The following is a 24,688-nucleotide window of genomic DNA, read 5'->3' on the forward strand; positions in this document are numbered from 1 at the left end:
TGCAGACTGCATACACCACTTCAAAAACGTCATTTACCCAAAGAATCAGACTCAGCTTTCTAGTTCATTGCTGCATCTGTAGGAGAGCTTGTTTTAATTTTCAGAGAATCTAAGCTCTTCAGAATTAAAAATTTTCACAGAAAGCTCTTGCATTTGCTGTATTTAAGTCTGCTGCCTATCAGAATGCTCTGCTGAGAGTAGTTAGGTAAATATTTCTTTATTAAATGATTAATTCCATAAATAAATTCTTTTAATTCATTGAATATAAAATTAAAATCATTTACAACTTATTCCAGTATTACAGGGGCTGGAAGGGGGTAAAAATAAAAAACAAACCTCAAAGAAAAACAAAAAAAAAGCTACAGTTTGATAAATAAAATACTCAGCTTTAAAACAACTGATTTCTGTTTGCTGTTAAAACTACAGTTGGTACATAATAGCTGCCACTGTGAACACCCCACAAGTGCCCACCTCAGGAAGGAATGTAACTTCCAACTCGGTTGGGAAAGGGTAGGAGGAGACAGGGAAGGGGAGAAGCATAGTGTTAAATTGAACAGGATAGAAAAGAAGTTTTCATAACCAGAACAAAACACTTATCTGATCACTTACAAACAGAAAACAGTATATAATTAGATAAGGTGCTCCAAAAAGAAGCAGTAAAGTTGCTCCAGTACTATGAAGCTTTAAGTATGCTTAAATCTCTGTTGCATTAAGTGTCCAGTTGCACAGTGCACTCTCATAACATCTCAATGTTGCCCTCAAATGGGCAAGGCACCATTTCCTTCAAAGGTCCTTTCTCCATGGCTGGTTACTTCAAAATTCAGTTTAGCATCCCACCCCCAATACAACTTAGTCCCTAAATTTGTGAATGTCATTGACTAGTCTGTAGTATGGATAAGCTTCATTTGCATGCGGACAGTTGTAGTTGCATCGGCAGGACTGGATCATCATGACGCTCTTGGTGAAGGTTTCCCCATCATCGCAGCGGAACCTGATCTTGACAGTCCTGGTCTGCTGGGGCGTACAGCACCTGCCATCCACACAGGAGCCACAGTACTTGGGGCGGTACTTCTTCAGGCTGGAACATCCGGCATATGTAAACTTCACTGGGGATGGGGACTTCCTAGTCTTGGTACACTTTTTTCCCTTCTGTAAAGGAGAGACAATAACATTATTAGCAGGAGACTCTTCTCCAGTCTTCACCCTCCACCCGAAGCAGTTTGGAAAGAAGAGGAGCACCGTAAGAGTCTGTATTTACCTTTAGGGAGGCATAGCTAGGCTGGCCACATGGTCTCACTTCACATATCCTGGTCTCTTTGATGAGCTTGCAGTCGGGATTGTCGTTGGTAACCCTTGTGGAGATGCCCATTCCACACGTCTTTGAGCACTGGGACCAGGAGGTGGTCTGCACAATGCATTTGGGGTTCTCAAAAGCTCGACTTTGTGGCTCGGATCCAAAAACTGGAAGAGAAAAGGAGGGCTTAGCCTAAATACATCCTATCACCGGGTTTCTTTCTTTCTGTGGGGGGTCTAAGGAGTCATATAGCCTCCCTCCCACCTCCTCCCCTTACCCATCACCTCTGTCACACCACTTAGCCCATACTCACCCGGTAGCATTTTCAGGCCTCCTTTCACGATGGCAATTAGCTCATTATTCCTAGTGAGCTCGCCTTCAGAATCATCCAGACCAAACTCTTTGCTGAAGAAGCCTTCCAGCTCATCCAACGCATCCTTGCTTTCATCACAGACCCACTCTTCGCAGCACTGCCCGGGGACTTTGACCAGCCTGGGGCTGGGGCAGCCCAGGTTAGGAAGAGAGAGCTCCTGCGGGCAGAGCGGGATGCAGCCCACAGCTCCATCTATGCACGTACACTGGTGTTTACAGTTCGGCTGGAAGCTTTCGCCGTTCTGGTAGATTTTGGCGTTATATTCACACGGCCTCCCCTCGGACTGCGCTGCAGAGACAGAGAGGGAAAGGAGGGAGTCAGCGGTGGGGATCACTCGTTTAAGCGCAGGTACTCGCTGGTCTGTTAAATGCAATTTACAGCGGAGCTCCCTACAATCCCCCGGGGACGCGGGGCCAGAACAATAAGTTAGTCAGGAATCACTTTTCCTTATGTGCGTTTAGCGGAGCCCAGACATACTGAATCGCATTCCAGACGGCTGAAGTCATGTGCCTTTCTGCCAAGCTACCAACAACAAAGCATAACCATACATGGACTCGAAATTACCAAACTTCGGCACCGCGGGGACCAGGGGTTTTGGGTTTTTTTGTTTTTTTTTCCTCCCGGGGTAGGGGGTGCAGTCGCTTACCTCTGCAGATGCCCTTCAGCGCGGCGGGGCTGGCGCCGAAGTTGCACTCCAGCCCCTTGGTGTGGTCGCAGGGCTGCGTCCGGCTGCAGTCCTCGTTCAGCTGCTTGGCGCAGACCTTGCAGCAGCCGCAGCCGTCCGGCACCAGCCCCACGCCCGGGGCGCACTGCGGCACGATCGCCGGGCACTGACAGACGGCGGGGCAGGGCGAGCCCAGAGCCTGCGGAGCGGAGCAGAGCGGTGACCGGTGAGCGCCGGGACGGGAGGAGACCGGAGCGATCCCCCCTCCCCGTCGCCGCCACCGTCTCCCCTCCGCGCAGAGCCGCGGCACTTACCAGTCGGGCCAGGCAGAGGAGAGCGGCCGCCAGAGCGGGGCGGGTACCCGCGGAGCCCATCTCTAGCGCCGGCGGTGCGGGAAGCGAGGGGCTGCGAACGCGGAGCGGAGCCGGCGCGGTCTGAGGCAGCGGCAGGGCGCGACCGCCTTATATGGGGCGCGGGGCCGCCGCGTGCGCCGCGGCGCTGACGTCGCGCGTTCCGGGCCGCGGCCGCGTCCAGCGCTCGCGGCATCCCAGGAATGCGGCTGGCGCGCGGCGCGGCCGCCCCGCCCCGCCCCGTCTCCCGGCACCGCGGCCGCTGGCGGCGGCCCTGCCGCGGGGGGTGCCCCCGCCCCTCCCCCCCCTCCCTGCCGCGCCCCTCCGCACGCTTCGGTGGGAGCGGGACGGGTGGGGGCCCGGGGGGGAGGGGCAGGAGGTTTCCCGCGAGGCATGGTGCGCTCCGAGGCCGCGGAGGCTTTTCCCGTTATGTGGGATGTGCTCCCCGTCATCCCTACGGATGCACCTAAGCACCGGGATGCGAACACAGGGAGCTCTCTGCCCCCGGGGGCCGTGGCGGGGGTGCCCTGCGGGAACCGGCCCGCAGCGACGGGGGGCGGAGGGGGGGGGGGAACACGCACACCGGGCGTCGCACGCGCCACAGGGCAGCCCGCGCTGGTGCCGCTGCGCGGGCGGGAAGCGGAACGCCTCGCGCAGCCCGGGAGCCCGGCGCGCGCCCGGGTGCCCGGTTTCCAGGCCGGGAGCGAAACGGCGGGGAAGGCCGGGCGCCGCGGCGGGAAGCCCCCGCTCGGCCCGAGCGGCCTGCGGTTTTAGCGCCCCGCGAGCAGGTCGGGTGCCCTCGGGCAGCGTTTCCCCGTGGAAGCCCGGGGTTTGGGGTCGGGGGGAGAGCGGCAGCTTCTGTTGTGGCGCCCTTTCCTTTCGGGGCCGTAAGCGTTTCCAGATGAGCATTTAGACACCAGACGTAACAATATTTCCATATTTGGTATAGCAGTAGCCTGCATTTTTCACATTTTTCTGCTCTGTTATCCAACCACAAAGCATTCTTGACAGCTTCAGATGTTGTTAAATATAGCCTTAACTTCTGTTCCCAGGGCAGGAAATTCTTTGGAATTCCTGTTTTTCACGCAATCCGTCTATCATGATTTAGGAGGATTGCGCTGGAGGAGCCAACTGGTGCTGGACGCCGCTTTGCTCCTTTATTGAAAAAAGCCCAGCAGTGGAGTCCGCTACCCGACGGCGCTACAATGAGTCCCCATTCCAGGGATTTTTCTTTGCAAATGAGATTATTGTTCCTAACACAAGTTTGGGGCTGCTTTGTGGGGGTTTTGGGGTTTTGGTTTTTGGGGATTTTTTTTTTGTTTTTGGTTTTTTTGGTTTTTTTTTTTGCGGTCGCCTTCAAGGTTGGAAGGTGGACGAGCAGACTGAGAGGAGAGCCGAAACTTTACCAAAAGCCCCTCCAAAGCCCATGAAAAGCAGAGGCGGGGGCGGGGGGGGGGTGACACCGGAGAGGGAGGGGATGCGAAGAGGAGGGGAATGTCATGGCCTTGGCCGCGCTGCGCGGCCGCGCAGTGGGTGTCTGTGCGCGCCGCTCGCGCGGGTGGGCGGTGGGGAGCAGGCGGCAGCAGCCCCCCCAACCCAGCGCGGAGGAGCGGAGCCCGGAGGTCTCGCCGCCTGCCCGGGGCCGCGGGCCGTTTGACGGGGACGGAGCGGGGACCGCGCACCGGGCTCCGGTAAGTGCAGCCGCCGGCGCCTGTTTGCCCGGGGGAGCCTTCTGCGCTCGGTAGCGGCGGGGCAGCCTTGGTGGGCCTTGCCGGAGCCGCGGGAGAGGGGAGTGATGGTGTTTCGGGAGCGCTGCTCGGAGCCGGGGGACGCTGCCTGTCCGGGGCGCGCACCACCGGGAATGCCGCCGGCTCGCACCGTGCCGCTTGGCTTCCCCGACGTGCGCTGTCCTCGGAGCGGGGCCGGTGCAGGCAGCGCGTTTTCTGCCGCCCCGGTCCCGCGCAGCAGCACGGGGCCGTGCGGGGGCGGCACCAGCACCCCGCGACGGGACGGATGCCGTGACGGGGACAGCGCCGTGGGTGTCCCCGTCGGAGGGGTCACCGGGGCCGCTGCCGGCCCGGGCTGCAGAGCCCGGCCCCCTCCCCCTGCTCCTACGGGGCTGTCCCGCGGGGGCGGCCGTGCGGGCTGGGGGCTGCCATCCCCAGCGCTGTCATCCCTCCTCCCGGCGGTGGCCAGGCCCGTGCCCGGGCCTGATGGAGGGTCCCCGTTGTGGGGGTTTTTTCCCTCCTCACAATTTATTCTCTTTGTGTTTTTTTTCTTCTCATTCAAGAAAATTAGAGCCACGTTTTACTTTATGGTGGTTTTGTGGTTCAGGAAAGGTGATGGGATGAAAGCTTGCAGCCCCTCTTTGCCCAGAACTTGCTCTTCATCACTTGTATGCCTCAAAATTTGACCAGAAAGGTCAAATTCCAGGTAGCTGGAAGGGAAGTTCAGTCTTTAGTTACATGCAGCTATCTCCCGAGGCTGCCAGTATTATACCATTTAGTGCCATTTCTGGTGACAGGAGTTATTTTATGTGTCCATTAAGAACTGGACAGAGACCACCAGCGAACTTAGGTGGTTGCCAGTAATGGTAGTAACGACTTTCCATCCATCCCTACTGATTTGGCTGAGCCCCAGCTGGCGACGAGGAGGAGCGAGGCTTGGTCCCGTTTCCAGGCTATCCGGTACGCCAGGCTTCCCTTGGTTTTGTAGGTGTATGTTTTTTTTCTGTGGTGCTTTAGCTTTAAAACCCTTAGCAATGGCTTTTAGATGGAGAGTCTGACTGGTACTTTTTTCCCCAGGATGACTCTACACAGCAGCATTGTGATCAGAAGGAACAAGTTTGTGATTAAACACACCTTGATTAATAAGAATTTTGAAAATTTTTCAGAAATTTTGAAAAAGGAGAAGGAGCTGGCACACCAATGCGTAGTTAAATTGGCCAGTTTTGCTTTTCAGGGATTTATGCAAACACTCGTTTGTTTAATTACGTCTAATTGAAGGACACGCACCAGCGTTTTGCTTTGATCTATGACTTTCACAACATTCAGCACATGCCACAGGAAAAGTCAATGAATAGCGCCTTTTCTCACTTGGTTTCTTGTCTTACCACACATTCACACAACTTTGATGGGAAACTGTAACTGAACCTACATCTGCTGAAAAAAAGGTCACTTTGAAAGCTTTGAAGCACCTTTTAACAAACCTGTCCTGAATTTCAAGTAGTTGACAGCACTTGAGATGGGTTGGGTTTCTTTGGAGTTCATGTTAGACTGTGACCCTTTCCTAGGCTTTCCCTGCATATGTTTCCCTGTCACAAACCGTGACCCAGCGTTTACCTTCCAGGCTGTGCCTACAGCTCCTGGATGTACGTCAAGAAACAGGAAAAAGTTTGGAATATCTTTCTATTTTAGATTTTGTTCAGTGTAACATACTGTTCCAGACCTTTGTAGTCCTAAGTGAACTGGGAAATACTCCCTGCCTCACGTCATGAAGAGTATTTTACTGTGCCATAGGCAATCGCTGTTTGTCAGGTAAAGTCTGCTGGGAGCTTGGCTAATGCAAAGCAGGAATGTGAAACAGTTGGCTTACGCAGCAAGTATTACAGATTTACTGAGTATATCCTGTCATTTTCACAGGCCTGCGTCTCTCCAGGGAAAGGACTTCCAGTGAAACAAATCAAGAAGAAAATAACCAAATGGTTTATCTTCCCTCCACCCAGCGTCAGTTTCTGGTGGCCGTACACAGCGACTGCCGAGGAGCATGAAGCGCTGCGTGGGACGGAGGCTCCTGTGGGTGCTGGTGCTCCCGCTGGCAGTAAGTGTCCAGCACAAAACCGGAGCACACCAGAGGTGTTCGGCCATGTGAACGCTGGGAAAGATCTTACTAAACCCAGCACCCAGCTCTTTCTTGTATTGTGTTTAGTTTCCTCTTTCTCGTTCTTTTTCCTCTTTCCATCCTTTGCCATGCATTTCTTCTGTCTCTCCTCCTCTTTCTTCTCCTTTTCCCTGTTCCAGTCTTTTTCCCTCTGGCCTTTCCTCCTCCAATGTTTGCCTACCTTGGGCTGGGCCTCTCCCGCAGCCTCTGCCAGGCCGCCGGTTCCTGCCGCACTAAATCAGTCCTCCCAGCATCAATGGCTCCTCTCAGTCACTCACAGGAGGTGCAAATCCAGTGGGGCAAATTAAGCATAGCGACGCGCAGGCAGAGCAGCCGAGTAGGCAGAAAGCTTCAGCTGCTAAAATTCAAGTGGGTTTAGATTTTTTTTTCTTGCTTTGATTTGCTCAGAATTTATGCAGAATTCTTTGAGTCTGGCATTTCCTATTTGTTTTCTTCCTCTTCCCTACTGCTCTCCCTTCAGCTGTGCTCATGCCTGTCAGTTTTTGTATAGTCTGTACCTTGCCTGGGGTTTCTAATATTTAGGGGTAGGGGGCTTGGATTGCTTTGCAAGTATTTGTGCACTGGGAGGCACTTTGCTTTGTAGCATGTTCCATTTTCCAGTGGCTGCTGTCAAGGTGTTGCAGAGGTTCCTGTTGTGTGCAAGTAGAAGGGGGATTTGTGAGCCTCTTAACCCTGCAGGGAAACAGAAGGAAAATTTGCAGTGGTATTCAGTTTTGCGCATTGCTGCTTCAGTGTGTGGACTGCACTGCTATACAGATATACCTTACACGGGTATAAGGGATGTAGAGCATAACAGAGGCAAGAAGCATCCCTGCTGACAGCCAGCGTGTCCCCGTTGAAGCGCTGACCGGCAGTACGTACGGCAGGGCTTTCTCACCCCAAGCTGGATGCAGAAATGCAAAGCAGTTACAGCCAGCTCCTATTTAGCTCCACCTGCCCAGTGAGACACTCAAAATACCTTTGTCACTGTCATTCAAGGATCTGGCATTCACTTTATTTTAGTACCAGCCACTACCATTTCCTCCGTGAGACAGGTGGATTACTTAATATATATTCACCTGTTGTCACGCATGTACACTTCAAAACTAGGTGACATTCAGAAGATGCAATTTGTGTCAGGCACATCCCTGTAGCTGAAGTTTGCAATGAAAAGGCTGTTATAGGCTTTGGCTCTCCATAGCACAAAAAAAAAAAAAAAAATAAAAAAAAATCAGGTATTCCTAGCTAGCACCTGGCTGCACGTGGATTTCTTAGTCACATCTATTGCTTTCATTCCATGCAGTGATGTAGTTTGCAAATGACAGCAATATAGCCTGAAATATCTTTATATAGTCCAGAAGAAAAAAAAAAAGTCACAGCTCTGTCTCGTGAGTTTCATGAAGGAGGCTGAGGCATCAGGAACGTACACAGGTTCTTTCCCAGCATCAGCTGAGATGAATGTGCTGGTCAGAGATCCCACCCCAGAGAGGTGATCATCCCAAATGACCTCAACAGAAACTTCTTCTTAACTTTAAACTGGTCCTCAGAGTGCAGCGTTTCTCAGTGGAGCAATGCATGTGAACTGACATCTGTTAAGATGAAATGAGCAAACTCAAAAGAAAATTGCTCATGATCGCAAGGGTTACTGGAACTAGCTGAACCTGATTGCAATCAGTGGGGTTGTGCCTGAGAAATCCTGGATGAAAACACATTTCCAGGCTGTGGTCCGTAATGGTTGTCAGCTGCTCTCTGCCTCAGTCTACAGCTTAACTGCACCTTGGAGAGAACTGCCTCCTGCTTTTAGCTGTGTTACCGGACTGTGTGCCCCAGAATATGCTCTCTTCAGTGTGTTCAGGTTTGCTTGTTTGCTTTTGTTTTCTACATTTGAAGTACATGGTAAACTCTTCTTTTCCCAAAGGTGTTTTATTTTGTTACAGCTAACAATCACAGCTATGTTTCCTTAAGGTCAGTCTGTGTCAAAGCTGGGGGAACCCTCTGCCTGCCTTCTGATGCTTTCCCTCCCTCCCTGCTGGAACCTGATGGAACAGTTTCTTGTCACTGGTACATGGGCGTTCAAAGGACTTGCTTAGTCTTTGCTTTTAAGAACACATTTTTGTAGCTATTTTCTTGAAAAAAGTGAGTATTGATTAAGATTTTTTTTTTTCTTTGTGTGCAAATAGAAGGAGATGCCTGATCTGGCAGGATGCTGAACATGCTCTGCCACACAGTGAATTCTGTCACTTACTGCGCTTTCCAGACTAGCTGCTGGAAATGTCACAGGATTAATTTCAGAATCCCCTGAGGTGCCTGTTGGCTTTGTCCAGAGTCATTAGTCATTCTCTGCTATGTACACAAGCTTATTAAAACACGGTGAGACCTTAGTTGTGTTTGCTGCGTTACTGTTTATTTCCATTCTGTTCCATCTGGGCTCTTAGCCTTTGCCTACCAATACGTGACGTGAGCACCTTGCAGCAGCAGCTAGCTTGTGTTCTTCCATCGTGTGTGCTTATTTTACGGCACGCGTGAGCTAACTGATGCAAGGAAGCCAGCCACAACCTCCTCCAGGGCTACTCTGGTGCTGGAGGTCAGTTACTTGTGCCGTTCTCTGGCTTGTGCCCCTTGCTTCTCATCTGTGATTCTGTAGTGAAAAAATCAATAGCAGACAAATAAGTAGACACGATGTCATCCTTGCAGATAGGGAGGACTTGCAGGCAGCCAACAGATCATGTATGTGCTTTAAGAATGTTTGTGGAGACAGAGTTATGATCCAAGAATGTGCAAATAGCTGCCCATCCCAGTCTTACATGCCTGCGATTTGGGAGAAGTGCTAAACCATCTCTAGGCTTGATTAGCATCCAAATCTGAAAGATGTGTCTTGTGCTGTGGAGCTGGTTGAGGTGATTTTTCTAGGAGAGTGAAGAAGAAACTATGTGAGTGGAATCTCTTCCTCACCTTATCTCTACTGGGGGATAAAATAAAACTGGAGGGAGCTGGCTGGCGAAAGCTGGTGGGCTGCTCTGCAAAAGAGTCCTTGCATGGGCTCTGGCCAGGAGCAAGGATCCTGGTGGCCTGCGCAGCCCTGCGGGATGAAGGACATCTCTGCGTCAGCCAGGAAGCCTGTCTGCTGCCCACTGTTTTCCCAGGGACCGATGTCCTCGGGAAGTGAAAGGTTAGCAGGGGCTATCAGCAGACTACTTTGGTGTGGAGACTTTTTTTATGATTGCATTAGCCTATCTTTTCCTGTTGTTGTACAGAAATTATGACTCCTAGTGTCAGTGTTGAGATGAAAGCAGAAGCTCTTTTGCATGGAGCAAGTATTAAAAGCTAGCTGTTATGTTAGTCGTAAAACAAAATTAGTGCTGGCTGGTGGCTGTTTACTTTCAGAGAAGTTTGATTTTCTGTTGTTATTCTTTTAACTCTTTGCACTCTGTATCCTTTTGTACGCAGCCAGCCACGTATCTGTCACTGTCCTCTCTTACTGCCTGACTCAGGGTCTGCTTCTGAAACTTCTCATGAGCTCTACTTTTAGACTTAGGGGATAATTTGAGATCAGAGCAGAAAAACAGGAGATAGGATGGGTCTTTCAGATGAGCAGTGTGCGATAATGTTTGTAATCAGTTGTGAGAGGAGAGCCTCTGGTTTCAAAGAGCGGGCTTTTTCAGGAGGTACCCATGCAGCGTTTAACAGTGCCATGTCAAAATAAAAATCTTTGATTAAAAGTGCGCCTTACTTGTGCTGCTAAAAAAACACTTCTAGATCATACGGACTGAAAACAGTAAATATTTAACATACAGGTTTACTTTTCCTGGTTTATAGAGAGCTCGGTGGGCCTGACAGAGCAGCCAGACAGATGTGTTTATAGCGAGCTCCCCGGGCGCGTACAATGCTGCAGTGTTTGGCCTGCGAGCACCGCAGGGGCATGCTTAAAAAAATAAGTGTTCCATTTACACTGGGGGGGGGAAAATCCTGAGAATGCTTCTATTAATATTAGCTGGTGTAAAACCCTAAATTCTACATTTCAGGCCTTACATATTTCAAAAATAGAGGACGAGATGGTGGTTGGTGAGGATGTGGGGTAAGAAGTGTTTCCTCACTTATGTAGCCATGAAAAGGATGGTCAAGATGGCAGTTCTTCTTGCAGGAGAAGAGGGCTCTTGCTGAAATGTCCCTGCTGAAGGTCAGGTGTGAAATGGAGAGTTCAGGAGTGAGCAGAGTGGGGCAGTAAACCCTGTGCACAGGAAAACATGGGTGGGGGCACAGGCCAGTGGTTTTCCATGGACAAGGAGCTGGGCCTCAGGACCACAGGTGAGAGCCTCGACATTATCAGCAAGTGTGTCCAGGACCAGAAGCAAAATGTGCAGAGCCCTCCCTATGCAATAGGATGCACGCACCTCCCACACCTGCGAGATGCTGACAGGGGTGATGGGAAATCCACATTCAGGGGATTTTTTTACACCTTAGCTTTGATCTTGGCTGAGGTCTTTTCTGAGCTCTAACTTCTGATCTCAATTATACTGATGTTAAAGCTGACCTATTTAGTCAAAATTAATGGCATTAATTAATTAGCACACATTAATTAACTGAAACAACTGACACTTGAATTTCCAGAGAGCTCTCAAGGAATGGGTAGCTGCATCTGCATCTCTCCGACTTCCTCAGAAATTATCCTCTGCTGAGAAATGCGTTTATTTTGATAATCCGATTAAACAGCTGGCAACTTTTTAACTCTTGAAGAAAAAAGATTAACTTTTAAAAAGGGATTCGTGGGCTGACTGACTTCTCAGGAGAGTTTTCTGTTGAAGTAGAGTTAGGAAGTAGAAGTCTGCATTCGGGCTGGCTAAGCACTCTATGATTAAACGTAGCCATATATATAATTAACTTTATAGTTGTCTCGGTGCCTGGATAAAGCTAGGAGTCCCAGTGAGGTTGTTCTGCTTTCCCACCAGCTTCACCTGCAGAGGACATCTTTCCCTGACTGCGGGTGACCTGCCATCCTGGAAACACAAGGGGATGGGGCCATCCCATGGGTACCTGCTCAGTGCAGGACACCATTGTCCTGGTAAAAGGGGCACAGCATCTCTCCTTAATGGGGCCTTCCAGCGCAGGGGCAATGGGCTGCCTCTGCCTTCGAGCCCTGGCTGCAGCTTCCTTGTCTGCAAGCTGCTTTCCTGACAAGTACTGTGCATGGGCCACCCCATTGTACCCGGGAGCACCAGGAAAGGAGGGTGCCGAGAGAAGGGGGCTCTGATGCCGAGCGGTGGTGTTACCACAACAGCGCTGGGGCCATTGCACATCCACGAGATGTGGCAGAATAACGCAATGCTTTCTTTGCAAGCTGAGCTACAGGCAGTGTTTCGATACGTCCCACTCACACCTCTTCACTGTGCATTAGTTGTGAGTGCCAATTCAGGGAAACCCAGCCATCTTAGACCCAAACTGAGGTTCATTGATTCCGGCAGCAGCGCTGGCCCGAGGCGCCCTGCTCTGCCGTGGCTGCTCCCCGGTGCCCCATTCCCCTGCCTTTATGACCTCCTTTTTGCTGTGAGAGCGGCACACGGGTCTGCAGTAAAACAAAGGCTCCAGCCCAGGTCTCCCAGGGGTAGCAAAGCAGCACATTAACCCACTGTACGACCTGGCAAGGACTTGTGACTCTCTCTGGATTTTATGGCAGGATACCCTTGCCCGAGTAGCGTGCGTCGAGGAGGCTGCACAGTTGATGCACAGTCGGCTCCTGGAGGGCAGCTGGCACGGTGACAGTAGAATTAAAAAATGAATGAATTGTCAGCTTCAGCCTGGATGTCACCATCATTTTAATGCTAATGGACTTTTTCCTCAGCCGGCCTCCTGTCTGAATGGGGAGCACAGAAACATCCCAATATTTATGGGATTTTAGCTAGATTAGTTACAAACCTATAAAGCAAAGAAAGAGACAGTTCATCCAGTATTGGGGAGGGGAGTGTTAAAAATGCCACCTCAGATAAAACATTATGGGAGTTGAGTAACTGTAAATAAGAACCTTGCCTATGAAATAGCTTCTTATGTGAGCTTGGGATGAGGGCCAAGAGAACGTCTAGGGCTTGGGGAAATTTATTAGCCCAGATCAACAGGATTTCTGGGACTCGGGAGAAGGGGTGGCAAAGAATTTGCCTGTTGGAGTCTGCACTTCCTCCATTCATGCCTGCAGCAGGAGTTTCACTTATAAAACTTTAAAGATGGTTCATTTGCATTTTTTGAATTTTCTTGGTTCTCATTAGCAGCTGCAGTTCTGGCCTGGGACTTGGGAGAGCTGAGTTCAAGCTCTGGAAACTCCACAGCCTGCCAGTGTGGTCTTGGACAAGTCATTCACCTCCCCGTGCTTCAATGCCCCTCTGCAGAGAGAAGATAAACATGATTTCCTCACTCAGGGGGATGACAGGAGGCTGTGCTAAGGACTAGGAGGCTTTCAGATGCCTGAAGTACGAGTGAGAGTGCTGTGGGTGCTTACTAATGGGAAGAGCACGTGCAGAGCAGCTACAGTGTGCAAGCTGACCCCTTGCAGGGGGAGGAATGGTGTTGTGGTGTGGAGTGATGGGTCTTCCCTTTGATCCCCATGGTTTTAGTCACTGCTGTGATTCTCCCTACTCAGACACCTTTATTTTATACCCTCTGCCAGTGCAAGCTGGCTGTCCCGATAGGCTCATCCGTGTCCTGATGATATTAGGGTCATCTTGGCTATGCCTTCCCTTAAAAAAGGGGCACGTGCATATCAACAGCACACAGCTCGAGAACCCACCTTTTTTTCTGCCCCACTTTTCATCTCTCTCATTCCCATTTGCACCCTTCTGCTGTTCCTTACCTGAATTCAGCTTTCTGTCCAGGTTCTTCTAGTATGCGTCTCCCCTTCTGCATTCACTTTGGTATTTCTGCCTCTGCCTTCATCCTCACTCCCACGTTTTATGTGTTTTATTTCTTATCTTGTTTTTCAAACCCATCCTTAGCCTCTCCTATGTATTTTCCTTTTCCTCCCTGTAGTTCCAAGAGCTTTTCAGTAAACAGCATCCCTCTTCTATTGACTCATTGGCCCGCTGACAGTGGAAAGATTCCATCATGAAAGTGATACAAAAATCTCCCGGTTTAGAGTGCAGGGTAGGTTAGGATGACCTCGCTCCGCCTGTCGAGTGAAGAGCCACAGGGTCCAATTCTTCAGCCGATGTTTATTTGCCGATTTATTTCACTGATGCTTAAGATCACTCAGTTATTCTTCCTTCTCGCACCAGTATAAGTACCTGTGTGCACTGGGGGGATGCTGTATCATGCCCTGCATTGTCCCGCTCCCGCGTGATGGCAGAGAGTACATCAGGGGCTGTTGGTAATGTACTTAGCCGCGGTGTGGGAAAACTCTCAGACTTGAACTTCACTTTGTATTTCCGTGCCATATGAAACTCATTGAATGTTTGTCCTTCCCTTCACGTGGCTGCTGCCTGCTCTTGTATTGCATTGACATATGTGAAATCTATTTAGTCCCCTTTTTAATATGCTGCTTACAGTATAAATACAAAAGCAGACAGTGCTTCTGAAAAGAAATAAATGTAATTGCGGTGGTGGTTGTTGTTATAAATAGTGCAAAGGATTTAGAAGCTATTTAGTCTTTTGGGCAGGAATCACAAGAGTTCTGTGTAGTATAATCTTAAGGCTGTCTTATTTAGCTATCAAAGTCTTCCCAGTAGTGACTGGCCCAGTTCACTCATTACCATTTGGCTTCAGTGCAGGGTGAGGATGCTGCGCTCTTCACGGAATGAGGCTTCGCTTCCAAGAATGTGGTGTGCTAGATCATATGCCTGACCTGTACATGCACATAGCACTGTTATTCATGCAAGCCAGGCATTTGCATGTGCAACTGCTCCGTTTGCATAAAGAACCATGGTATTTCCACATACGAATTTTTGAGGTTGGTTCCTAAAATCAGTGCTGCATTTTTCCTCTGCTGGAGTGAAATGCAAATATTTATTTATTGACAGAGCTGGAGCTGATCATTTTCCCTGTCCAGGTCTGAGCTGTCTGTTCCTTCAGATGAAAACAAGTTGTATTCTGATTTCTTTTAAAAATGTGTTTGTTCATCACTGCGTTAAAAACAACTACTATGTGCTCTCTGCCAGCCCCAGTAAAGTCCTATATATATTTGTGTGTGTGTGTATGTATATCAAAAGGGGCTGAATGCCTAGAAATTCTCTTGGCAGCCCTGCTGTCTGGTTAGAAGAGGAAGTGAGCTACAAAATTTGAACATTCAGTTCTGAGACTTGAAAGCTTTCTGGATTTTATTACTGACTCAACAGGGTTTTCATTATGTATGTGGCCAAGAGGAGAGGTTTACGCAAGAGGAACATATTGTAGCTGAATATGTTTGTAATTTTACACATTGTTAAATAATTGAGATAACTAGATGTCTCCTAAATGGACAAAATAAATCAAGTGTTAGCAGCAGTGTCACTGTGGCACAGACAAGTCACCACAGAAGAGTGGCCAGCCCCCATCCGAAAGCTGATTTCCCATGCAGAGGGGTCCTGATCCAGATGCTGAATGACATTTTGCTATGGATGTGAATGGGAGTTGTCTTTCCCTCAGCATATCTGGAAACCTCTTGCTGCTGTCAGTCTCTTCTCTTCTATTCCAGATGAACAGCATCTTCAGCTTGCTTTTTTTTTTTTTTTTTTTTTTTTTTTTTTTTTTTTTTTCTGTGCTTTGCTTTTTAGTAACTCATTGCTATTTAAACAGCAGTTTGAGGCTAGGTTTCTTCTTCTGCTCTCATTTTCATGTTAGTTCTAGGAAGGAAAATATTTTGAGAAGCAGATTATCATGCAAAGAGAGAAGGTGTGGGGTGCATGGACTGAGCTGTAAATACAGACCCAGGCTGTGTCCTCCTCGCCTCCTGCAGCAGAGGATGTGCCGTCGGACCGCACCCTGTGGCCGGCCAGCTCTGCCGCAGACCAGTTTGACAGCAAAGTGAATTTCTGTTCTGCAGACAACATGCTTACAGCTAATTTTGCACTTGTTCATGTGATGATATTTATTCCTCATTGTCTTAAAAAGGTATTTATTTTTAAACCTCTGTGGTCTCTGGTGCCGTACAGTCTTAGTGCCTGTGTTCTCGTGAAACTAGGGTCAGCAGGAAACGCTGTCTGTACGTGCCTTTGCATTTTACACGTGGGAAGCCATGGCACAAGGAAAATATAAGATCACTGGATAATTCAGGCTGGAATTTAGAACCCAGTCTGAACCTCTCTCCATCCCATTGATGCCCAGCATCTCTCCTGTGCGCACCACTGCGAGCAGCCAGGCTTTGCATTCTGGACAACCGCCCTGGAGCTGCCAGGGGCTGCTCTTGGGGTCCCAGAGCCTTCCCTTCGCTGGGACAACCAAACCTTCCCTCAGCCCAGCAGGCTGAGGCCGTCTTCGCTGCCGGCTCGTGCCTGGTGCGCACGCAGGAAGCCTGTGTCTTCATCGCTCTTCACCCCTATTGCACCCACGGAGAGCTGGAGGGAGAGTCGCTGGTTTCCTGTAACAGGCACCGTGATGGTCTGCTCGAAGCTGCGTCGTGGCTGCGGCATGGTCCTGCCGCTGCCTGCAACAGCAAACTCCGCAGTCACTAGAATGTGCTTGCCTTTGGTTTTGGTCTTTTTAAAAAAATTATATAGCTGTAGGGCATATGGCACCTCCAACATTGTAGGTCAAGCTGGGTAGCCTCTCACTTTTGCTTTTGATTTGTTCCGTCATGTATCTTCACAGGAAAACATCTACTCTTACTACTCTTGCAAAAGATGTGTGCAGCAGCGTTTATCGCAGGAACAGCCGATCTGTGGCACTGAACCACAGGCAGGTCAGCAAGTTCAAAGGTGTTGCCTTGCTGGTGCTACACAATTAGTCTCATTTCAGGTAAACACATAGGCAAAATAGATCCGCTTTTTATGTGGGAGATGCAACGTGTGCCTGCCCAGCTGTGTGTACCAAACAGAGGAGTTGACTGGCTTTTTTCCACTTACCCCTCTGTTGCTGTGCTGGGTGACCTGTGTTGGGGCTGTGCAGCGGTCAGGATGCTCATGGATCCTCATGCCCACAGCAGGAGGTGGGAGAGCAGGGACTGCGCTGCTGGGCTTTGACGGGGACATAGCAGGGACTCGAGATGGTCCTGTCACAGCTCCCTCCCTGTCCTCAGCACTCAAAGGTGTGTAGTACACGCCCAGTGCCTCCTGGCCTTGAGAAAGTTTCCATTTGTGACTGCTAGACTCAAGACTACAGGCTGCTCCTGCTTCATAGTATAATGTTTTTGTAACATTGTTTTGTTGGCTTTCTTACTAAATGCATTTTTTAGTCACTTCTGCCTGCTAGTTTGCCCTCTGTTTTTGAGTCCACTGGATAAATTTCAGCCAACCATGAAAAGAAGGTATTTGTTCTCAATAAATTAAGCTGGAGGCAGAGCCTGAGAAGGTGAGCAGCCAAGGGGAGGAAGGAGACCCTGCCGATGTCCTGGGAGAGCCAGCAGCCTAAGCGTAGCTCTGGTTAGAGTCTGGAGGAAGAATCCATGGTGGGGAGCCAGAGGGAGAGGCCATGAACACCCTGACCACAGAAGGTGCCTCCTTGGCGCTCGTATAGTCTTCAGACACTGGAAAGGCCAACCACAAGATACAAATCCATAGGAAATGAGGTTTCATTAGTTCCACTGCCCACAACTTGCTCATGGCTCCACCAGTGCTTCCAAGCATTCGGTTTGGTTGAAGGGCTACTGGAAACTGGGCAGATGGCTTCCCTGAGTCACCCTGCCTTTCCACTTCCCCAAGGTCAAGGTGCTTTGCAGCCCAGGGTGCTGCTGGAGGAGGTGATGTCCAGCTGCCCATCATCCTACGGGCATCCAACCTGCGACTGGTGTGCTGGACTGTTGAAATCCATCTGGATCTTCTTTGTGTTTTTGCCAGAGATTTTACTAACCCAAAAAATGTGGCATTATAAAAAGGCTGTACCAGCTTGTTATTAATATGCTCTCCCCGTTGAGAAAGAGCCAGAGAGCATGTTTTAAATGTAGCCCATGGTCAGATGGTGTCGGAGTGCTAGAAGCCTGAGACAGTCTGGCAGAAAAATAATTTCCACTTTTAAAACCACTGAACAGTCCTTATTCCTCCACACTGCAGCTGGTTAGCTTGGCTGTGCAGCCGGGGCGTGGAGACGTGGCCAGGTCCACTCCCAATGCCTCCCAGCACCCCGGGGTGGGCTCTTGCTGCTCCTTTGCCTCCGCGGGTGAGGGACCTGTGTACCGCTGCACCTCCAACTCCCATCTCCCCCCCTCCCACCCCCAGAAACACAACAGCTCTGTGACACAGATTCCCAAATGTGATGTGTTTCTCTAAACTTGCTTTCGAATGTGCCTAGCAAGAAACTCCACTACTCATTTTGCCCGTGGCCCTGCACGGCCGGCAGCAGTGTGGGCAAGTGCAGCGAGGCTGTGGGTACAGCCCTGGCTTGGCTGGCAGGGAGCCGCTGGCCACCATAAACACAGCGTTCCCCAAAAGGTGGGTTGTTGCTGGGGAGGCACCATCGACGCCCTTCCCAACCCTCCTCTCTGCCTGGCTGCCTCACTGCTGGTTTGAGCGCTGTGCCCAGCTGAAATGGGCCGCCGGCGGCTCGGTGGCCAGCTGCAGCCCGGAAATGTCACATCTGGAAAGAGCGTTTGAGCTGCTCCTGGGGATGAACCTGTATGCTTCCCAGGGCTGAGTCAGCCCACTCCTGCTTGCAGGAGGGGTCCCCGTGCTCCCCAGGGACAGGAGGCTTTGGGAGGCAGGCAAGCAAAGGTGATCAGAGTGAATCCGCAGGGCCAGGAGGAGTTTGAGTGAAATGCCAAGGTCATCCTTCCGTGCTCCCGCCCTGTGTCCTTTCCTCCTGCCCCTGTAAATAGGCTCCTTCTTAAACGAGGGGGGAAGGCAGCACTTCAATACAAAATCTAGTCCATTAAAAACAAAGTGATGAAGGAGAGATTTACCTCCTCTGAGCCCACCTGTCAGTGTTTGCAGCTTTACGATCATATTTTCCAACATCTTCCCAGTGTTTTTCTCTCCTCCGTTGCTGTACACAGAGGCAGAGGAAACTTGCCTGTGCGGAGGAAAAAGTGAACCAGGCTTTCTCGGACATTCTAATAAACAGCCTGACGAAGCTTTACACATTGATCCCATGCCACTTTAGTCATCAGAAGTCTTATTTACAACTGTATCTTGCTTTAGGAAAAAAAAAAAATCATAGCAAAACCCTGTAGACCTTCTGTAAGTACAGATCACCTGCCTGCCTGAAGAAATAAAGTCTCAAAAAAAACCTGTAAGTTCAAAAGATTATTGGGGATTTTTTTTAAAACATGAATATTATATTTTGAAGGAGAAGGCAGCATTTAAAAATGCTAAATGAGTGTAACAGCCCCAGCACCCTCTACATGTTGCCTGGCCTCGTTCCGTGATGCTCGTGAATATTTGAACCCTTTGGTACATCGATCCTTTGCAGCACAGCTCTTAGCCTAGAAGGGCTGCAGCCATCTGAAACCCCACGGGGTAGTCTGATAGTTCAGAGGTAGGGATTTTAGGGTTGGTGGTTTGATGATTTTTTTTTTGTTTATTGTGGGTTTTTTTTTTTTTTTCTTTTTCAAGTGAGGATGAGAGGGATGCGCAGAAGGCAGCGATGCCAGCAGGGCATTGTGCCTGTCCTTGGTGAGCCCTCGCAGGGCTCTCCTGCCACCCTCGCAAACTGCCCGTGCAGTTTCTTATTTACTTCCTCTGTTTGAAGGCAAAAATTTCACTAGAGAGGAGTGGGGAGATGGGTTCCGATAGCCACCACAACAATGCAGCAGGGAGGGTTAAGCAGCCCTGCAGCGATTTGGAGCAGTGCTAAGACTGCTCTAAATTTTTCAAGCTATTAACAAGTTGTAGGAGTTGCCATTGTGGAGTGCGCTGGGGTCCAGCCAAAACCTTCTTGTGTCCAGTGAGTTCCTGGTGGGTTCCCTGCCTGCCGATGGCGCAGGAACCCATGCGGTAGAGCATTGCTCCAGCGTTGGCCAGGGCTGCCCATCATCTGTCTCAGCCACGTTGGCTTGCCACGAAACTCCCCAGTGGAGCGGGTGACAAGGGTATTTTTTGGAACAGTTTTTTTTCCCAGTTGGAGGAAGCAAAAAAGGTCAGAAGCCAAATGGAAACAGAAATGTAGCATCTCAAAGAAGAAGAAGAAGAAAAAAAAAAAAGGTAAGCAGGTGAGGCAATTACAGCATGTTTGTAATCAGCTGTCACACTGAAAAGATCCAGCATGAGTGTCTGAGTTCGTCTCGAGTACAGAGGAGCAGAATTATATGCAAGTGTTTTATTTCATTAGGAAAATCAACATCTAATCTGTGTGGGAAATGGTAAACTTTGTTTCCACAGGAGTCCTGGTTTTTTAAATTTATTTGTTTATTTGCCGTTATACACATTGTATTAGTTAAATAAAAATATTTAAGTCAAAGAAAATATGACGCAGAAAATTCAGGGTGCCATTTGATAAACAATGGGCTGCAAGTTGTCAAGAAAAAAAAAAAAAGGCAAGTCTGGCTCATGCTGAATCCATTCCTTTCTGTGCAGGAAAAAAAATAACAATTTATTTCCCATACAGCCGAGCTCTTTCACAATCTGCATTGCTCAAAGCTCAAGTAATGGCCAGCAGCAGGGGGGACGTTCGTCCGTTGGGACGCTCTTTGCAGGCGAAGGTAAGTCAAGTGGTGCACCACCAAGCCCTCGATGACCCTGCAGCTGATCCAGTGGGTTAGAAGCAATATTATCTGCACCTGGATACAGGGTTAATTAGTTGTCCCTGCCAAATAACAGTGGGCAGCATCTGAAACACGTTGAATGCTTTTCTGTTTGGGCCAGGCAGCCTTACTCACGGGGCTGGTTTGGCCAAAGGTTGCCTACGTGCCTCAGATGCCTAAAATGAGTTATTTTACAGCATTACCGATTACTGACTCAAGATGGTGATACAAACAGCACAAAGTTTGGATCTCATCTTTCTGGCTCACGTTGGCTGGCAAGTTAATCTTAAAATAGCAACTATTTAATGGGGAAAATCCCACAGACCTAGACACGCGGATTATAAAAATAGCCGTCGTCACTGGTAAGAGTCCCAAAGTAATATTTGAACCGTTCTGTGGCTAATGGCCGTGGACATGTACCTCTTATCAAAAAAAAAAAAAAAAAAAGGAGCAAAAAGCTGGCAAAAATTCCCCTTTGATCTGCCTGGCATCAGTACATACCTGCAGGTCAGCCCAAGATGTATTTATAGTTGCAACCACATGAAGCGAGAAAGCCTACACTTGCCCTGTATTTTTCCATGAAAGAGGTGAAGTAATTCAGGGTTTGTGAATAGATCAGTGTTCCTGGACCCTCCTTTTTGACCCTGATTCCCTTTATATAACAGTCTTCTGTTCCTCCTTTGGATATGCTTTTTTTTTCCTGGGAAAGTTATTTTTGGAATGATGGCTTATAATTGATGTTAAAGCATGCAATAAGGCTTTTATATATATTCTGTGTGTTCACGCTTATTTTAAGTGATTGCAACCAAAATTCAGCCCATTTGCTTTCAATTTTCTTTCCATGTTTACACCTGGTTTTGTTTCCTTCACATTATTACCTTTTCCAAACACACTGCTGGACATCAAAGATTCAATTCAAAGTCCAGAGCTGCAATAATATCTACTCTGTTTGTGCAAAAGTACTGACATCTTAGTAAGTTAATTGTCATGTTATGCCATCTACTTGGGCTTTTTTTTTTTTTTTGGGGGGGGAACTAGCCAGCTATTTTAACATATTTACATGCTGTCAGAAAGACAAGGTAATGAATGAATGTATATTTAGGACCTACTTCCCCTTAAACCCAAGAGGGGAGGGGTACAGTGAGGAAAGAGGATTCTTTTTGCTCAGTTTGTGGAAATCTAGCCTTCCTACAATTGAAGATCAGCAATCCCAGTCTCAAAATACTTATGTACAGAAACAGCTGAAATTCTACCAGATAGTGACTTCATAGCATGAGGCCACATCATCATTACGCAAGAGTACTCTGGCTATTTTAATTTCGAGATACTTTCAAAAGCAGGAATGAAAATACATTCTGGCAGAAGGATGGAGACTGGAAACTTTTGCTGGGAGGGTGCAGTTGAACAGAAGCATGTTTTCTTTGCATCATTTCTCTACTTGAAAAAAAAAAATCTAATAATGCAAGCTGATTTTGCTGAGGGAACAGATACAAGGTGTTCCTGCAAAGGTGGTTGTTCTTTTTTACCGTAAACCATACTCAGATTGGGATGCTTGCCAGTATTATTACACTCTTTAAATCTTGTTTAGGCGTACAATCAGGTTGGCCGTGCCTTTTGGAAGTATTGAGCGTGTAGGTTTTCCTAATTCAGTCTGGGCTTCAGAAGCCTTAAAAATCTTTAAAATTCTTAGCTTCTGCTTAAATGCCTTAAGGCCTGAGCCTGGAAATGAAATATATGGAAGGTCCCACTTTGCTCCTAGTGAGAGGAACACCTTCTTTTAAACAAAATCAGGTTCGGAAACCCACATTTGAAAAAGCCCTGGAAGATTATGGTGGTGAATAGTGCTGGGGCTCGTATTGCTTTTCTTTAAGGGATATTTTTACTCTTGTTTTGTTTCCCAATTCAAGAGCTTTTTTGTGAATGAGATAATCTGTTATTTTCAAAACTACAACTAGGTACTTTTTAGACTGTTGATTTGATGCCATTTTTGGTACCCGTTATGTCTTTCCTGTAACTTATTCCCAGATCTGAACAGATACTCTCCAACATGTGGTAAAGTAATTTTGTCTCTGAAGTGTATATAGATCATTACAGACTGCATCCCAGAGCAGGTGTCCGTGGATGGGGTTGACCATTTTCCATCTGTTTGTTTTATTCCCTGGCTTATTTGTCACTATTAAATGATTACTGCAGTGACAGAACTCCCCAAGTATGCATTACTGAATTTCTATTTCAGCCAGGAAGCAAGATGATAGCCCTTTGGCATGCACACAGCCGAGGGAAGACAAATATGAACAAAGTGGGGCTTTCGGTTCCCACATCTTGGCGAGATTGCTCTTTTAAAATAACCTTGTAAGGCTTAGTAATGAGCCTCTGCCAGCGCAGGCTCAGCCACAAAGCCATTGAGGTCAGAGGCGAAGCGAAGCGGAAGAGGGGTGGCCGGGAGAGCTCTGCAAGTGATGCTGTGCCCAGGGCCAGGGGCCGGCTGGACAGACACAGGCGAGAAGCTGCTGAGGTCCTCTCCTGCCAGCATGCCAGGCTGCAAGGAGCAGCTGCCTCCTGCCCGCACTGTGGAAAGGCAGGGGTTGTGAACCGCCATCAAAGTACGGGTGAAGGCAAAGCACGAGCTCAGAAGACCAGCTAAGTTCAGCTCAACATGTTTATTAAGCTCAACTGATCAGGCAAAATTATATTACCAAGCGCTACTCCTTTCTTGGTTACTGGTATGGAGTCAGTTAATAAGCTCATAAGCTTAACTTATACAGTTTATTTTTATTGCATTGCTCAGTTCCATTTAACTATAAATATTCCACAGTCTTAAATAAATCCCATCAGAAACTCAAGTGCTGCTATAAAACATGGCGTTGTTAGGGGCACATCCTGATCCCTTGTCCCTAGAAGCATTTGATGCGCTCAGAGTGTAGGTAAGAAAAAAAGCAAGTTACCAAAACACGTATCAGATTTAAGGAGTCAGCTTTCTGTTGACACATCACTGAAATGATGGGGCTACAGGTTACAACAAGTCCAGGCAGGCCACTGGCCGGGCTGGCAAAGTGCTCCAGAAGCTGTGGGTCAGCGCAGCGTTGGGGCCAGGGGATCAAAGAGCACGGGTGCTGGAACCAGGCCACTCTTATTTTTAGGGTCCTGACTCAGCGCAGCCTGGAACAGTGTCAGCTGGGAGGTTTCCCATTGACAGCTGCTGGCTCCGGGTGGAAGAGCTGGCAGCTCCCCGGGGGCAGGGGCTGCTCGCCTGGGGCCGCGGCTGTGGCTCCCTTCAAGCCAGGAGCGAAGCCGCTAAGCGGAGCGGGAACTCTCCCACGTCCCGGTGCGCCTCAGGCTCTTGGGGTGGTGGTGCTGGTGCTGCAGAGTGGTGGCCACTGTTGGCCTCTGACACCCGTCTGCAGCTCCCTGGTGTATTTCTGCTTCCAGCAGTGTATTTTTCATAGATATCAGATTTTAAGGAATTGCGGTGTAAGGGTTGATTTTGGTGCAGCCACCTTCTTTGTAACCCTCTTCCATGCTCCAAGGAGTGTGAAAGCCACTGGTGGATCCCCCGAGGCGTGGTGGGCCTGGAGGCCGGCATTGGGAGCGGCCATTTCATGCTGGTGTCCGGCGTGTGCCACTGCCAGGAGAGTGGGAAAATGAAGGAGCTGCGTGCCCTGGCATGCCATGCATTGGAAATGAACGGCACCAAGGGAAAATTCACTGGGAAAGGTGTTTGCACAAAACACCTATAAGCCTTTCAGGCATTTTTTGAGGTGGGGACAGGAAGGTATTGGGGAAAACACTGTGGGTTGGAAATGTATTTCCAACTATTTTTAAAGTAAACAAATTCCTTTTGAACTTGTGGGCTTGTTGCATAAATTGTGCATTTGACAGAGTAAGTGGTGGGATGTTATGGTAATTACTAATGTCCCTTGAATATTTGGTTAACCACTATATATAATCCCACATGCGGTAGCCTTTCCAGGGAGAATTTAGATCTATCCTTTGGGCAGGATTAACTGTTACTCTCTTGTTTCAGCAACTTTTCAATTATTTGATTCCAGCACAAGGAGTTTTCCATTTTAGGGGGGGGAGGGGGAGAGTGTTTTGACATCTGAGTTTTAAAAACAAGTTCCACCCTGTACCTGCGTGTGCTGGGCTGTGAGGTGATGGCCTGGGCACTGGGCGGGAGAGGTGGGAAGGCTGCCCCAGCTAAAACCCTGGCTCTGTTGTAGAAATGGATTTCACTTCTTTCCTCCCCAGACCCAGACACACAGCAAATGCATTAGTGCAGTGCTGAACTCTGCGTTTTAGGTCAGATCCTTGCAGAGATATTAACGCTTGAGAGGGTACCCATCCC

General features: G+C 48.8%; 1 protein-coding gene and 1 long non-coding RNA gene across 2 annotated transcripts; one reads left to right on the forward strand and one right to left on the reverse strand.

The window, feature by feature from the left end:
• Nucleotides 1–201: 201 nt before the first annotated feature.
• On the reverse strand, nt 202–2,754 carry CCN1 (cellular communication network factor 1). Its single transcript, XM_086753208.1, has 5 exons — nt 2,646–2,754; nt 2,314–2,530; nt 1,608–1,955; nt 1,259–1,461; nt 202–1,149 (listed from the first exon to the last, which is right to left on the reverse strand). Exons 1-5 carry the CDS (start codon nt 2,703–2,705, stop codon nt 850–852), a joined length of 1,128 nt encoding a protein of 375 aa, XP_086609334.1. The 5' UTR covers nt 2,706–2,754; the 3' UTR covers nt 202–849.
• Nucleotides 2,755–4,234: 1,480 nt separating this feature from the next.
• Nucleotides 4,235–19,802, forward strand: LOC147599957 (uncharacterized). Its single transcript, XR_015259172.1, has 3 exons — nt 4,235–4,372; nt 6,323–6,500; nt 19,722–19,802. It is a non-coding gene; the product is annotated as an uncharacterized LOC147599957 (long non-coding RNA).
• Nucleotides 19,803–24,688: the final 4,886 nt, after the last annotated feature.

This window comes from Chlamydotis macqueenii, chromosome 8, assembly GCF_036417535.1.
Source record: "Chlamydotis macqueenii isolate bChlMac1 chromosome 8, bChlMac1.mat, whole genome shotgun sequence".
In the NCBI taxonomy this organism is placed as follows: Eukaryota; Metazoa; Chordata; class Aves; order Otidiformes; family Otididae; genus Chlamydotis; species Chlamydotis macqueenii.